Genomic DNA, 17,448 nt, shown 5'->3' with positions numbered 1-17,448 from the left:
TCTGGGCTCACGCTAGCAGAAGGGCTGTGGAGGGACAGCGAGCGTTTAAAGTGACTGCAGTGTACCATGTGATTCTAGAATACCGTAGTGAGCATCTTTTATTGCTCTCAAGTGCAAAACGAGTGACTTACATCGACGCAGTAACCACAAGAATCTCGAACACTTCAAACATCACAGCATTGGTGAATGAGGTCTGCTGAACCATCGCAGTGTTTCCTCATCTGTACCTGTTTGACTTGACCATCTCAGACCTGCGCTTTTATATCTCCTATATACGAGCGAATCTCACAAAACGTGTCCCTTCTAGGTCATATTTCACCCCAAATAATAATAAATTAAAAAAAAATATGAACATATTTTCCATAACAAAACTGAAGCTTGTTAGTGTTTGAAAAACTTGAGATTGTAAAATGGACAATTTTTGAAAATCATTTTTTTTAATCACCAAGGCTGCATAAAAAAACTGTAAAAAGAGCAATATTATGAAATATTATTACTATTTTAAATAACTATTTACTGTGTGATTATATGTTAAAAAGTATTTTATTTCTGTGATCAAAGCTGTATTTTCAGCATCATTACTGCAGTCTTCAGTGTCACATGATCTTCAGAAATCATTTTAATATACTGATTTGCTGTAAAATAAACATTTCTGATTATTATCAGTGTTGAAAACAGTTGTGCTGCTCAATAATTTTTGGAAACTGACATACTACCATTAATAAGTTTGTAGTGGGTAAACAAATTTATAGTACTAAAAATAGTAATAATTTTTTATTATTAACTTGCACTTTTTTTTATAATGTTAGCTAAATAATTAGATTTCAAATAAATGCTGTTCTTTTGAACTTTCTATTCATTATAGAATTGTGATAAAGAAAATGTTTTACGGTTTCCACAAAAATATTAAGCAACAAAAACATACTGATAATAACCGAGCAGCAAATCAGTATATTGGAATGATTTCTGAAGATCCTGTGACACTGAAGACTGTAGTAATGATGCTGAAAATACACAGCAATAAATTACATTAGAACAGATATTCACACTTACTCAAAATTGTAATATTATTTCAAAATGTTCCCTCTATTTTTGTTCAAATAAAGCAGCTTTGGTAAGAATGGTGAAAAAGTGTGCATGCATAAAACAGGCTTCATTTGGAATATAATGATTTATGTGTCTATATTCAGTAGTGAAATGTGACCAAGACGTGTTTTGGAGAGACACACTGTGTTCTGGCTGCTCGGGTCACATGGGCAGGTCGGTACTGTTGTGTCGTGTTTTCCTGGATGTGCCGTCGTCCCGCGGCTGGGCTTTCTGCAGGCTGGACATGGCTGCGGTGCGCTCAATGTCGATGACGGCGTACAGCTCCGTCCGGCGCGTGGGGGTGGGCGGCAGGGGCGTGGAGGGTGTTTTGGGGGTGTGCGGCCCGCTGGAGTCTGACACTTTGTCCATCTCCACCTCGATGTAGTTGAGCTGGCCGAGCCTGCGGAGGTCGAAGTTGAATACGGTGGGCTGAGTGCTGTGGAGTTTGTGTGCGCTGAGCGGCACCGTGACATTCTCCGTGTTCACATAGTTGTGATCGAATGAGTGGAAGCCATTCAGAGACGGAGATTTGAGTTCCTCCACGTCCTCGCTGTTGGGTTTGCGGGTCTCCCAGACGGGCGGCAGCGCCGGGAGGTTCTCGTAGTTGAGCAGCGCGGTCCGCCGCTGGGCTGAGTTGTTAGCGTTGTGGGCGTCTGGGAGCGGAACGGGAGGTCTGTTGCGTCTCGCTCCAGATCCTCCGTTATGAGTCTCATGCGGCGTCTCCTTGCGCTCGTCGCTGTCGTAGCCCGTGTCGCAGTCTGTGCCGCCGTTTACAGTTTTTGCGGGAGAAGCGGCGTTAGTGCTTGGGCCCACCGCTACTGTGTCCTGCTCGCCCAGCTCTTGCTGTCTCTCCTTGAGCAGCATCTGTCTCTGGACAGGCGTGGGGCCTAAAACAAACTTTACAGCCTCCAGCTCTAGAAGCACGTGTGGCTCCAGCTCATTGGGCGATGCTGGGGCTGCACTCTCTGGATTGGACGTCCGGAGCTCTAGAGGGGCGTGGCTACCGCCCCGAGAGGTCCGCTCCTCTTGTAGACCCGTCGTGTTGACATAAGTGTGCACCTGCGCAGAAATCGATCATCAGATACAGAAAAGATTTTTATTGATTCTTATTAAATATGAGCAGCACTTGTCTGCACAAAATTTGCTGCCAAAACAGCATTAAATTATCCATTTATAAATGACACAATAAAATAAATACTTCAATCAATCAATCAATAATAAATTCATATTATACTTAAAATAAAAAAAATACTTAACTCATGAAAAACACAAAGTAATACTCAATACTTACATATATAAAATATACAATAATTTATTTTAATATTATTTAATATTATAAAATCTAAAACGATAACATTATAATTAAAATTATAAAAAATGTATAATGTTTTATTATATCTAACTAATGTAGTTCAGTGTGTGTGTTGCGTACCGTCTCGTCGAGCAGCAGTGGGTGTGTGGACTCCTCCCCTACTGAGGGTAAACGAGTGCTGCCCACCGAAGGGTGACGGCTGGACGGCCGCGAGGAGGCGTCGCCGAATGATGGGTAGCGGCCGATCCCATTGGCTACCGTCGGGACGGAGTAACCAGGAGCTGCAGAGAGAGCAGTGGAGGGGTCAATGAGAGCCTCCAGTCTGAGCGTGAGCTCTCGAGCGTGTGTGTGTGTGTTATTACTGGTAGGAGTGTGAGGCGTCACTGGAAGCTCGGGCTCCAGCACCGGCTCCTCCACCACACTGATGCTGTTGTTGTGCATGATGTCCTGCAGCATGTTAAAGATCTCCTCTGCCCGCGCGCACTTGAACGCAAATATCCCTGAGAGGAGAAGAGTGAAGTATGAATGTGCATGACAACCATATCTGATAGCAAGGGTGTCAAAAAGTACCAACTTTAGTACAGAAATGTAAAGATGAGACTATACCGGATTCGTTAACACTGTTGATTGGCCACTGTGTTCTCGTGCTCAACAGATAAGTCTGTGATTGGCTACAGTGATCATGGCTTCACACTCTTCATTGAGTGCGGCTCACACTGACGCACACGTGAGCCTCTATCAGTGGATCTATCAGCAGATGCCTGATATATCTGCTCACCTTGCCCGGTTTGGCAGCGCCGGCCACTCTCGAAGGAGAAGAGGTTGGAGTCGTAGCCATATCGCCGCAGGCAAAGGTAAGGCCACTTCACGGCGTCTCGTTTGCGTGTGTGCAGAATCAGCTCTTCCTCCGTCAACTCCATCACACCCGAGCCCAGCTCATTACCGTCATCATCCACGTTTATCACCTACACACACACACACATCAGCATCTGCACACCTCTGAACACAGCTTCAAATACATGGTTTGAATTTTTAAATATATATTTTTTTCAGACACATACACGACAAGTCAAATCTTTAGACTAAATTTGTGTTTTGATTCTACTTAAATGCCTTAATTTCTAAACGAGACAATACTGTATACACACACAAACACACGTTTTTAATATAATAATACGATATAAAAACTATCATGTATAATTATTATTTATTTTGTTGTTGTTGCTGTTTTATAAGAAAAGATTTGGAGGACAGATATGAGAACTTCTGTCTCTCTTTACATTTACATTTATTCATTTAGCTGACGCTTTTATCCAAAGCGACTTACAATTGCTATATATGTCAGAGGTCGCACACCTCTGGAGCAACTAGGGGTTAAGTGTCTTGCTCAGGGACACGTTGGTGTCTCACAGTGGATTCGAACCCGGGTCTCTCACACCAAAGACATGTGTCTTATCCACTGCGCCAACATCACCCCATACTGAAGAGCACAGACATTAGATCGAAAGATGCTCACCTTGAATTTGTTGTGATGGTTGTCAGGGATGATCTCTTTATCGGGACAGCTACAGCAGCTCCCCATGGCGCCTTTAACACACCATCGGACCCCTGCACAAAAAATATGAGGGACGACAATATGGAAAGAGAAACATGAGATGGGGAAGTACAGGGGGAGAGAGTAACACTTCAGAAACATCAGACAGCTGTGTGTTTGTTTAGAGATTGATATCATCTCAAAGCCAAAATATCCACCCAGCCCTAAACGTGTCCTGTTTCTGTAGACGTGTGTTTGCTCTGATGGTCCAGCAGAGAGCGCTGCAGTGATCACCTACAACTGCTCCTCTGGACACACACCGGTGTCACAGATCCACATCACACCTCCAGCGGGACAGAGAGCCACTTCCTGTGGACCAAAACACACAGAACAAACTTAGAGACTCACTTTGTTGCACATTTTAAACCACATGTTTCTACTGAATAGATCAGAGAAATTATATATATAACTTCAAGAAATAAATATTTATTTTATATTAAATATATATAAATATACATAAATATATCTAATTATTCTATTTTAAATGCATATACATCCAGTAAATAAATATATAATTCCAAGTATTAAATATATTTAACAGATGTATTATTTATATTTATTATCAATTATTTTAAGTAAATATTGTTAGCCATTTATATATTTATATTTATATTCTAGGTATTAAGTTCAGGATACACGCACACACACACATAAAAAAAAAAGATTTTAAAAAACTGAAAAAATAGAGTATATTTACAAGAAAATAAAATTTTTGCTGTTCCCTTGCAATTATTTGTAAAATTTACTAGCTATTCCTGACTGAATACCGTTTAAAGTAAACCCAATTTTTTCCCCCAGTGTAGATGATTTAAATCAAGCATATGCAAAGACTGGATTCTGACTCGAGTCCCACGGCCGCCCTGCGCACGTTCATAATTCATGCACACATTTACATGAACATCTCCAGAAAAAAGGGCAAGAACGTCCCATTGCGGCAGCTTGTTTTTGACATTTTTGCTGGTTTAAACAAAAGGATGTTTGTGGTGTTGTGCATCTGATCCTTCTGTGATCAGTAACATTAGTCTGTGGTTCAGAGGTCGAGCACTCCAGCTACATATCTAATGATAGGGAAGTGCAAATCTAATCTGTCATTACTGTATAATTAGGCTCACATGGTTCATCCGATGGATTTCTTGGGAGGTTTTCATTTATGAAATGTTGTTGCATTCAAAAACTTCTGGACTAAATGCAATGCCATCTTTAAAAAAACGCGTAAAAAGCCATAATCAGTAGTGAAAAAAAATTGCCCTGATATACCAAAACTTCTTGCATCCCTGTAAAAGTAAATGATTAGGATAAAAAAAACCTTGGCTCAACCTTTCTTTTAAATAGCAGCAAAAAAGGCAACAGATAATGTTAAATATGAATCTGCAGCTCAGTTCATTATGGCCCCTCATGAGGATGAAACGTGAATAATTCATGAGCTCCAGTAAAGCTGCTCTAGTTTACAGCTCATCTTCCTGCAGGAAACAAACGCCCGATCGCTCAGATATCAGACGTTACACATGCTAAAAATGATTTCTTACACCACACACTCGAGTCTGGACAGCATGTTACATCGTCACTCCTCTTTTATGTGAGATGATCAACGCTTCGTTTGTCTTATATATTTCATGAGCGTAGGATGTAGGGTGCAGCAATTTCACAGGAAATGTGTCCCACCTGTGCAGGTATGAGGAGGTCATGTGACCACAGCCCACATCCTGCTCACATTCCCCATCAGCTTAACTTCCATCAACCAGAACAACTCGTGCACAAATCATGTTCACTTGTGTACGAATCAAAACTTTCAAAACCCTCAGATGTGTGTGAAGCTGTGATTTCATGTGAATAACTTTTGTTAAAGCTATTAGAAAACAAAGCACACAAGTTGTATGAAATACTTTCATAATGGTCTATTTCAGAAATATATTTTAAATATAACGTATATAAACACACACACACACACACACACACTCCAAAAAAGGTTTTGATATATTATGTTATCTATTGAAGTTATTAAATATTATTACTACATTTAAAAATACTATTTAAAATAATATCGTATATATATATATATATATAAAATGCGTAAATATTTTATAAATGTCAAATTCCATTTACCATATTTTAGTAAAATTTAGTGTGTGTGAATGTTTGTCTTTTAAAAAAAACTTTTAATATGTTATAAATATATTTCAAACATATACACATATTTGAAATATAATTATTTATGTTTAATATTTATTTATTACTGTATATTATTAAATACATGCATATGTATGCATTTTGAAAAATATAAAAATAATATAAAATATTAAATCAGGATACAAGTGAGCTCAGGATACATTTAATAACAATTAATTTAATAAAGTAATTGTAGTGAATGACCAGCTCATGATGTTTGAAAATTAAGAAATTAAGACAAAAAAACATTAGTATTGTAATTTTTAGAATATTGTAATATTTTTCTTTAATGCACAATTATTTTACAATGAAATATCAAAATAGAAATAATATCAATTTTAATATTTTCATTGGAGAATATTTACAAAGGCAATACTTAAGTCTTTATACTTCAACATTTCATTCATCGAGTGTGTTATTTGCCATTACTTTGTAATTGTTTGTATAATTTACTAGCAATTCCAATTCAGGTTAGATTGATACGAGTTAACGTATTCAACTCAAAACACCCAGGATAAAACTCAGAGCGCAGACCGTCATCTCAGCCGGATTAGCAGCGATCAGTCAGCAGCTCGCAGAGATTCACTCATGTTTAGGCAATTATCATCCCAATACCCCGCTAAACCGAGCCTGGGTCATATTACAGCAGCATCTCAGCTTTGGGAGGTCGTTATCACAGCCCTAACTGTACCACTCTGATACTGAGCCGTTTGAACGCACGGGTTGAATGCAGTTATATGTTTGATGCTGAATGAAACCAGTGAGGATCACACGATGGAAAAATGTTGAGTTATTTATGTCTCTCACTGCATTTAAATTAAACTAAGCACAACTCTACTAAAGCATACACTCTTATGCCATGATGCTAGAAACATACTAAATCGACATATTAATGCAGATGTTCATTATCTGTTAACAAATCAAATCATAATCATTTGGTTTCAATAAGAACACGTATTTATATCAAGTAATACTTTGAGCATAAAAGCCTAAATCAGCTATTATTTGGGATGCTCGATTAATTGAAATAAAACCAAGTTTAAGAGCCAAATATTTATTTTTAAGTAAATATTTGCGCTGCATGTTTCAGAATGAAGCGTTGTTGTTTTTCACACGAACAGCTCATTATGTTTGTTCTTTAAAATAAAACGATCATTATCATTATTTTTCTTAAATACTCCGTTTTCTATTTTAGTGAAACATAACAATATAAATATTTCAGTTTTGCATTTTCATTTAGTACTTTATTATTAATAAGAATTTCATTTTTTATTATTAAATTAATATTTGCACTACATGAGCTGCTCATGATGTTTGAAATTAAGACTAAAGATATTAGAATTGTAATATTTTAAATTTTTTGTATTAATATTGTAGTATATTTCTTGTTCTTTAATATTCAATTATCTTACAGTGAAGCAACACAATATAATTTCTTATTTTAATATTTTTTATTTAAGGTAAGCAGTAATAGCAGTAATGATAACAATAATATTAACAGTAAAATAATATAATATAAAAAAATAAACATAAAATATAATAATTAGTAATAATAATAAATAAAAAGTTGTGAGTAAAAAATTTAAGACCAAATTGTGTAACCCTACAAATAAGCAAACTGGAGATTATTTTTCATTTTGAATTGCAATTAAAAATGTTTCCCTTAAATCGTACATTAATGTTTTAAGACAGAGCAAGAAAAGCAGGCACATTTAGCGTGAAGGGCAAGGGGTCATGAGACATACATACTACATAGTCGACAAGATGGACGACGAGTCAAACACTTTCACTAAAAACAGGGGAAGTGCTGCGGGTAAGATTGCTCTCCTCTGACTTCATCACCCTCAAACACACACACACACACACACACACCCTTCACTCGTGTGTGTGTGTGTGTCAAGCGTGAGATGACTGAAGCCACTGTGTCTCTCCCCCGCACAATGTTCACATTCCACGGGGCACAGGGTGTGGAAACTGAGGTAGATTTTTTGGTCCGCAAAATTGCCTTTCTATCTGTCTGTGTTGATCTGGGACTCACCCACTCCTCCTGCACTGCTGCTGCAGAGGCTTGTCACACATTGGCCAATCTGTGACTCACTGCCTTTGCATTCTGGGAACGGTGTGGGGTCACTGGAGCACTCAAGTCTTATTCTGCATTCGTAAAGTATTCTAATAGTATAAACAGCGTGCTGGAAAGAATGAGTCAGGAGAAGCTCTTAACCAGCACGTTAGAGCTCGTATTAACAGCCGTGTGAAGCCGTCACACGCAGTCTGCTTCTGCATCTTGCCAATTTGCTCGTTACTCGCGGTCCATTGCATAAATTGATACGTACAGCTCTGACAGGTAACTGAACTGTAGCTTCTTTATTATTTACAGCTTCACAAATTCCAGTAAAAACTACATCTATTTATATCTGCTGAATAAATAAAAGGGCATTCAGAAGAAACAAATAAGGCAACACAACTATTCGGCAGAGAAAAATCTTTTAGTGTCTAGGCCACATATGCCGCTTTCCAGGGTGTTGCTATCTGGTTCAAAGTTATTCTGAGTGGTTTTTACCATGTCTTGATTGAAATCATGATGTGGCTTTAGTGCAAAGGATGTAATCAAATCACAAAGGCTGTGATTGTATTGAATAAATATATAGACTGCATGTTTCAGAGTGAAGCTTGGCTCAGTGTTCATTTAAACATGAGCGTCTCAGTTCGCAGTAAATGCTACTTCACACAACCTTCCCAAATGTGTAATTAGAAGTAGAGCTGAAACAACGAATCGATTTAATCGATTAAAATCGATTATTAAAATAGTTGTCAACTAATTTAGTCATCGATTCGTTGCTAAATAACTTCTATTTGCCGTAAGCGGCTCATTTCGTGCATATTTCAAATCTGCGGTGACCAAAGTGTGGCAGTAATGAGCCACCGGAGGTTTTACTCAGCCAGTACAACAGGAGAAGTAGCGAATAGCCAATAGCTGGCCTTGTTTTATGTCACGTGCTTCCCGAACAGCGTCTTTGCAGCATTCAGCATGATGTGGGAGTAATTTACTTTGAGCCATCAAAAAAGAAGAGTAACCTGTAAACTCTGCACTACTGCACTGTTTAAGGGGACGTTCACATATCGTGTCTTTTGCGCGCTCAAGTTCGTTATTTCCAACACCGCACCGCATCGAGTTAAAAACATTTCAACTTTTCAGAATGCGGCAAGCGCACCGCGGGTCATGTGACAAGAACTAACCAATCAGCTTCATCCTTTCCCGTAACAACGTTAAAAGCTCAGTCAAGAGGAACAAAGGAACAGCTGATCATAGTTGTATATGGATTTCCCTTTTGAAATAAATTTAGTAGCAGAGCTACTGCAAGCGATTTTTTGAGCTGCAAATCCATTTATCCTTTGCTGAAATTTCCGCGTCTTCAAGGAGAGAGCACGTCATGGTTGCTTAGCAAAGGCAGACGCCTCAGGGGGCGCTTCTGCCCGAGCGCTTTGGAAAGGAGGAGAAAGCGGTGCGCCTAGCGTTTTCCACGCGTTTTTAGGCGCGATATGTGAACGGCCCCTAAGACTTTCATTTGTGCAGATTCTCCAGTACAATGTTGTTTGCAAATGTTTAGTCGTAAAAGCTGATAACATTGCTTTTTAACAGTTAACATTTAAAGCTTTACAAACACGTTCTGTGATAAGTTTGTCGTTTACCAGTTCATAATTCAGTCGTGCAGCCTAATTATGACTGAATGAGAGAGGTAAATGTTTAAAGATATTTGAAATGCACTTTTTTTCTAAGTATTCACTGCTCTTTTTCACACAGCAGGTTTTTTTATGTGTCCAATTTTTTTTTCTGGACAACCTTCTGATGGATTTTACTTTAAATTGTGAGTTCCATTCAGGTTTCATACCATTGGCACTTTTTTTGAAGGATTGTTTACAATTTCACAGCAAAAGCTATAAAGCTGTTTCCCAGTAAATAATAAAATACAATGCACTGCAATTTTATTGTTTTATCCTTATTCTTCGTGAAAATATGTTCTGAAAGATTCCTTAATAAGCTTTGTTCGGGATGTTAAACTACTTTAGGAGCTCTAAGGACTGCTATGGTGAAAACATTGTTTGAAATCTCCTTGTGAAATTTGCTAGAGTATGGGTCAGTGTTCTGATTGCAGAAGAGTTTGACAAAGAATTCCTAACACAATAAAACAACTCCAGGTATATTTTTGATGAGGATATGACAGTGCAAAATGGTTAAAATCTCTTAAAAATCTATGCTGAAGGATAAAGATCATTTATTAATAATTTACTTGGGGACAAAATGGAAAAAACTAAAATACAAGTACATAAACCGATTAATCGATTAATCGTAAAAATAATCAACAGATTAATCGATTATCAAAATAATCGTTAGTTGCAGCCCTAATTAGAAGCGTTAATAAACCGGTTGTCTTCAACAACAGAAAATCTTTAAGGACTCCCTGTGATGTTTTAATTTTAATTTTATTTTTCAAAATAAAAGCTACATGGTTTGACATAATTAAGATATTATTATTAGCATATAATAACTATCACTAATTATACTCATTTTTATTTAACATTATATGACAATAATAATACTTTCTGATTTGGTTTAATTTTTTATCTATTATAATTTATTTAAAGGGGTCATGGGATGCGACATGCACTTTTACAAGTTGTTTGAACTGAAATGTGTGTTGGCAGTGTGTGTACACAACCACCCTAAAATTATAAACATCCACCCAGTGGTTATTTTTTAATCTACTAAAATCTACTGTAACCCTTTTCTCAAATCAAGCTGATCTCAGCTTCTTGTCTGTGTGATTTCACACAGACCCAGGCCCCTCCCACGATAGTTTGATTGACATTATCGTCCTATCTTAGACCTGCCCTGAGTGACTGTCATCAGTCTGCCATTGTTTCACTCCCGGAGCAGATGAAGACCAGATTGACTCATAAGCGATTGATGTGTTCTGTTGTTGGATGTAATAATGAACACAGCAGTCATCATTTACTCCCGACATCTGAGCCGCTGAAGACGTAGTGGATTACATTTGTTTCTGAAGGGAATGCGCCCCTGATATACTGTAATATAGTGTAACGGCCCCAATATACTTTAAACAAAAACGAAGAAGAACTTATATGAGGTCATTTCGAACAAAATCAGGGCGAAACTAAGTTTGTTTCAGCAGTTTGAAATAGCTGACCAAAGCTAACTTTCAGAGGGAGTTCATTTTGGCTACTAAACACCTTTGAGCTTCCATTGGTGCATGATGGTTAAGCAATCGTTGGGTGTGTTCTGAAACTCCACCTTCTTTGACGTACACCCCCCGCCCAGTTCGTTTCTCATTCAACGAAATTAATGAATTCCATAATCAGTCTCATAAAGGACACATAAAGAATCATATCTACTTGTGGAAAATGGGCATCCGATAGTGTTGTCACGATACCAAAATTATTGTTTCGATACCGATATCTTGTCAAGAATTGCGATTTCGATACTTTTCCGATACTTTTCCTGAAAAAGGAAAATACACTCTCAAATATCATTGCTGTGCTTTATTTTAAAACCGGGACAACATTCTAATCATATAACACACTAATAAATGAACATATGAACAGCAGATCTATTAAACATTTGAACAAAATATGAAATATCAAAATATAAAAAATAAATTAGAGCAATGACATTCCAGGTAAGGAAAGAATAAATTTAGCAGCATTATCTCAGTTATCATAAGAAACATAAGAGTAATAAATGTATCTTGATTCTGACTTTTGAATAAAAATATGAACAGCGTTTCATAAGTTTTGATAATAGCAATTTGCATATACTCCAGAATGTTATGAAGAGTGATCAGATGAATTGCATAGTCCTTCTTTGCCATGAAAATTAACAATCCCAAAAAAACCTTTCCACTGCATTTCATTGCTGTCATTAAAGGACCTGCTGAGATCATTTCAGTAATTGTCTTGTTAACTCAGGTGAGAATGTTGACGAGCACAAGGCTGGAGATCATTATGTCAGGCTGATTGGGTTAGAATGGCAGACTTGACATGTTAAAAGGAGGGTGATGCTTAAAATCATTGTTCTTCCATTGTAAACCATGGTGACCTGCAAAAAAACGCGTGCAGCCATCATTGCGTTGCATAAAAATGGCTTCACAGGCAAGGATATTGTGGCTACTAAGATTGCACCTAAATCAACAACTTATAGGATCATCAAGAACTTCAAGGAAAGAGGTTCAGGGCGTCCAAGAAAGTCCAGCAAGCGCCAGGATCGACTCCTAAAGAGGATTCAGCTGCGGGATCGGAGTGCCACCAGTGCAGAGCTTGCTCAGGAATGGCAGCAGGCAGGTGTGAGCGCATCTGCACACACAGTGAGGCCAAGACTTTTGGAAGATGGCCTGGTGTCAAGAAGGGCAGCAAAGAAGCCACTTCTCTCCAAAAAAAAAAACATCAGGGACAGATTGATCTTCTGCAGAAAGTATAGTGAATGGACTGCTGAGGACTGGGGCAAAGTCATATTCTCAGATGAAGCCCCTTTCCGATTGTTTGGGGCATCTGGAAAAAGGCTTGTCCGGAGAAGAAAAGGTGAGCGCTACCATCAGTCCTGTGTCATGCCAACAGTAAAGCATCCTGACACCATTCATGTGTGGGGTTGCTTCTCATCCAAGGGAGTGGGCTCACTCACAATTCTGCCCAAAAACACAGCCATGAATAAAGAATGGTACCAAAACACCTTCCAACAGCAACTTCTTCCAACAATCCAACAACAGTTTGGTAAAGAACAATGCATTTTCCAGCACGATGGAGCACCGTGCCATAAGGCAAAAGTGATAACTAAGTGACTCGGGGACCAGAATGTTGAAATTTTGGGTCCATGGCCTGGAAACTCCCCAGATCTTAATCCCATTGAGAACTTGTGGTCAATCCTCAAGAGGCGGGTGGACAAACAAAAACCAACTAATTCTGACAAACTGAAGTGATTATGAAAGAATGGGTTGCTATCAGTCAGGATTTGGCCCAGAAGTTGATTGAGAGCATGCCCAGTCGAATTTGGTCTCAATCAATAAACAAATATTATGAATATTATTATTAGTCATATTAATATATAATCCCCATTTTTCTCCCAAATCGTAAAGCCCTACTTTAAACACTCTAGATCAGAATTACGTTTACATTGTATATTTGGCAGATACATTTATCCAAAGCAACTTTGCATTCAAGGTATGCATTTTATCAGTCCACGCATTCCCTGGGAATCGAACCCATGACTGTAGTGTTGCTAGCGCTGCTCTCTACCGTTGGAGCTGCAGGAATGCATTAGCATGGCGCAGGGATGTGCTGTAAGAGTCATGAGTGCAGGATTAGTATGAACTAACCCCACACCCCTGAACATGCATTCCAGCCCTGGGAAAAACACATGGCAGATTGAAATACACATACACTCCTTCCCTTCATACTGGAATGTAAACAGCATTTAACACTGGCTTTCTTGGGCTTTCTGGTTTGGAAAAATAGGATGCAGAAATGCATGCTTGCTTTAAAAGCATCTATTCCCGAAGAAGAGCTATAGATATGACAGACAGCTCGTCTCCAACTGGCAAAGAATAAGCGCCACGGGCGCACCCACTCATTAAGATAGAGATTTATTTCTACTTTAATGGCTCTGACAGCAAAACCGTCCAGACAGGCAACACACTCTGAGAGGAAAAGGGCTGTAGCTCTTGCTCGAAACACAGGAGAATAAATCAGATCTATTGATCACAGACTCAGAAATGTGATACACGACATTGTAATAGAGCCCGACCGATATGGGTTTTTTGGGGCCAACAACGATACCAATATTAGGGATACATTTATTTTATTATTATTTTTTTTTAAAGGCCGATATCGATATATTGGCCGATATCCTTTGCATATATTATATTTGTTCAACGGATCACAAATCAGCAGTTTTCATTCACTTGAGACATAACTGACTGCGTTTACATGAATGATTTTTGAGATGGGTATTTAGTCATAGTTTTATGTGTATGTGTCTGGGATTCAGTCCGGTGTTCAAGCCCCGTCTGAAACGCGTGTGCGTGTTTCATGTGTGTGCAACTGTGCGCCTAGAGAACTGTGCACGAGTAACGAAGTTCCCTTTCGCCTTTTATCTCTGGAATTGTTTAAAGTTCGCTTGTGTGTGTAAAAATGAACAAATGATTACTCATGAAAATGAAACTTATACTCTATTATGGTTAAATTTTGCAATTAATCCGTGGATCACATGCGTGCAGAACCGTGGGGCTTGGATCTGTACTACGATCCGTTTAACCACTAGTATATTATAGTAGTATATTGTAGACACTTTCCCATTCGTGTCCAAACATTTGACCGGTACTATATATAGAATACAGTATATAAATAAACAATATATACATACTTTTCTTTTTTTAATCAACGCTATTCTTTTTTTTTTATCGATGCAGAGGTGGTCTCATTCGAAAGAGGACCTCTAGACGTACACTATGATTGCGTTCCAGATGGTTCCTCGAGCTGAAGGGTTCCCCGAATTTAGTGCGGATCCTCTGTGCTGTTATGGAGATATTAATAATATAAAAGCAATCATTATAATACTTTTTGTATATCTTTTAATTTGTTCAACAGTTCTACCGGATTATTAGACAGACTTCTATCTATATAAGGCAGAACTGACAACGACAGCAAATAAGAGGGAGAATGTGAGCACTGCGTCAAAATAAAAGTCCGCCTCAAACACATCGGCCAAGCATAAAAACTTGTCGGCCGATGCAGATATTTGAAAAATGCCAAATATTGGCCGATATATCGGCACTGGCGATATATCGGTCAACCACTACAAGAGTCAAATCTAAATGTATTATTTTGGTGCAAATTAATATAACTTGCTAGAAGCCAGTCAGTTTGACAGATTACAACATGAACGTGTGCTCAACCTCAAAAGCATCAACGGATTTATGCAATATATAAAAGAAAACAACCCCCAACAACACTGAATGTGAGTTACACAACCCATCTGCAATAGTTAAAGCAGCTGAGGCATACTAAACCAACATGACTTTTTCCTGTTAAAAAATCTGCAGTTGTGCTGTTAGTGTGTGTAAGAGCAGCTGTGAGTTTGTGTGGGATGGGTGGGAGGTAGAGAGCTTTTCACCAGTGTGTACACTTATATTGTGCTCTTCTGGCATACGATACGAGCGAGAGAGGGAGAGAGAGTGTGTAAGTTCTTCCTCGCACGACCCGGTCAACCTGGTAACCCAGCGCTCCCAGTATGGCCAGCTGGTGAACGTTGAGCGACTCGCACACTTCAAACCAGCGCCAGAGTTTACTTTAACTCCCACCAGAAACACAGAGGAAGAGAGACGGCCTGTCAGAGCGGGGGAGGAATGTAGAAGATTATTTTTTAACTCTACTAACTCTGGTGAGAGCGGAAAAAAAGGAGTGTAAATGGACACACTACTACTAGGCAGACATATTTACAATATCTGAGTATTCAGAATGGTTCATGTATATAATTTCTTGAATATAGTTTATGCTTATTAAAAAAAAAAGGTTTTATATATAAAAATTATTACTTGAATTTAGTGCTGGGCAATATATATATATATATAAATCTCTCGATATTGTCAAAAGTTGTACTTGTTCGATATATATCTCGATATGTTTCCATTTAAATAATAAAAAAAACTCTAGACTAAGTGATCACTTACTGGCTTTTTTAGTGCATGCAATTCACAATTTATACTGTGATGATCTGATCATCTGCGCATGTTTGCCCGATTCCTTAAAATAAGCAATAGACCAGTAAGAAAATGTATCTATGTAACAGCGAAGCTCAGATTCGGGGATTTGAACTCTTGAAAGCTGGCAACCACAAAGTAGAGGTGTGTACATCAGTCCGCAATAACACTTTCTGTTTTTGGACGCTCGGTGCGTTCTTTTGGGAAAGTATGCTTAAATTTGAAATATCCGATATTCACGTCAAAATTATTGCGATATCATCACTAATATTTGATATTGCCCAGCACTACTAGAAATTAAATTGTGTTCCATTAAAAATCTGTGTTAATGGAAAAATAAAAATTCTAACAAATATGTGTTTTATTTCAGCTAGTTTGAGCTATCATTTCTATCTCAAAAGTACTTAAAAAATAATTAGGTCATATTAAAAAAAACTGTAATAATAACAACAGTAAATCCAATATAATAATAACTAACAATGTAAGACATCCCATCTCCTTTATTGTAATAATGTTACAAAAACAATTTCAGGTCATATTTCAGCCTAAAATAAAATTAAATATAAAATAAACTGTGCATTAAAAATAACCTTATATTAAGATAAGTTAATTTAGTTTAGGTTTGTTGCATGCGAGAGTCATCCTGTAAACAGTGTGAATAAATCTAATATTTTAAAAAAGTTAAACAGAGAAAGAAAAAAGGAAACCTATTTTAAGACTAATACATTTTTATTTCTTTGTTGCATCCTGACATTATTGTTATTACATTTTAAACAATTTTTTTATTTGTGCACTGCAGTAGTGAGAATGTGGGTAAAAAAAAAAAAGTCTTTATGCAAAACAACATTTATCACTTTGGGGTGAAATATTGTTCACATTTCATCCTGTAAACAGAGTAAATAAATGTAATACAGGCCTTAAATAGGGCTACTGTATGATGTGTTCCTGTGCCTCAGTGGTAGAGCAAAAGGTTGTTGGTTCAATTCTTAGGGAAAAAACATTACATAAAATAAATAAAAATGTATAGCCTGAATGCACTTGTAAGTCGCTTTGGATAAAAGTGTCTGCTAAATGCATAAGTGTAAATATAATGATGAAAAGGTGGAGCCTCCAGTGAAACTCTGAAATAGTGGCTATGAGCTCTTCACATAGCAAACAAGCTTAAGCTTGTGTGGGAGGTGCAAGATCAGAAAGAGAGCGGCCGACCTCACTGCATGATCCTTCTCAACAAAGGACAAGAGAACAGGGAGGAGATAGAGAAAGTCCATCTGAAATACAGAAATCAAGCACAGGTCAGCTGAGTCAGTGAGGACACAGAGGCCGGCCGATGACCCGGGAGAGTAAAGCCTGAGAGTCCAGCGGCGGATCTTAAACTCCCACTCTGTCATTCCTTAAAGAGATAGTTCACACAAAAGTCAACATTCGCTCAAATTTGAGTCTATAAATCTGGGTAACTTATGAAGATGTTTTGAAGAACCCCAAACTACACAGACCCCATTGATTTCCATTTTGCAAAATAATAA

The 17,448-nt window shown here is 37.9% G+C and overlaps 1 protein-coding gene across 1 annotated transcript; it reads right to left on the bottom strand.

Moving 5' to 3' along the window:
- Nucleotides 1–1,131: 1,131 nt before the first annotated feature.
- Nucleotides 1,132–4,005, bottom strand: frs2a (fibroblast growth factor receptor substrate 2a). Its single transcript, XM_059510601.1, has 5 exons — nt 3,915–4,005; nt 3,177–3,363; nt 2,761–2,898; nt 2,519–2,679; nt 1,132–2,145 (listed from the first exon to the last, which is right to left on the bottom strand). Exons 1-5 carry the CDS (start codon nt 3,978–3,980, stop codon nt 1,249–1,251), a joined length of 1,449 nt encoding a protein of 482 aa, XP_059366584.1. The 5' UTR covers nt 3,981–4,005; the 3' UTR covers nt 1,132–1,248.
- Nucleotides 4,006–17,448: the final 13,443 nt, after the last annotated feature.

This window comes from Carassius carassius, chromosome 26, assembly GCF_963082965.1.
Source record: "Carassius carassius chromosome 26, fCarCar2.1, whole genome shotgun sequence".
NCBI lineage: Eukaryota > Metazoa > Chordata > Actinopteri > Cypriniformes > Cyprinidae > Carassius > Carassius carassius.
This window is presented reverse-complemented; position numbering and strand designations above follow the sequence as displayed.

Bases quoted from the DNA above. Each gene is read 5' to 3' on its own strand.
- frs2a (XM_059510601.1), bottom strand. From the start codon at position 3,980: ATGGGGAGCTGCTGTAGCTGTCCCGATAAAGAGATCATCCCTGACAAC. The intron at 2,899-3,176 runs GTGAGCAGATAT...TTCTCCTCTCAG, and splicing joins GCGCTGCCAAACCGGGCAAG to GGATATTTGCGTTCAAGTGC. The intron at 2,680-2,760 runs GTAATAACACAC...CTCTCTCTGCAG, and splicing joins GACGCCTCACACTCCTACCA to CTCCTGGTTACTCCGTCCCG.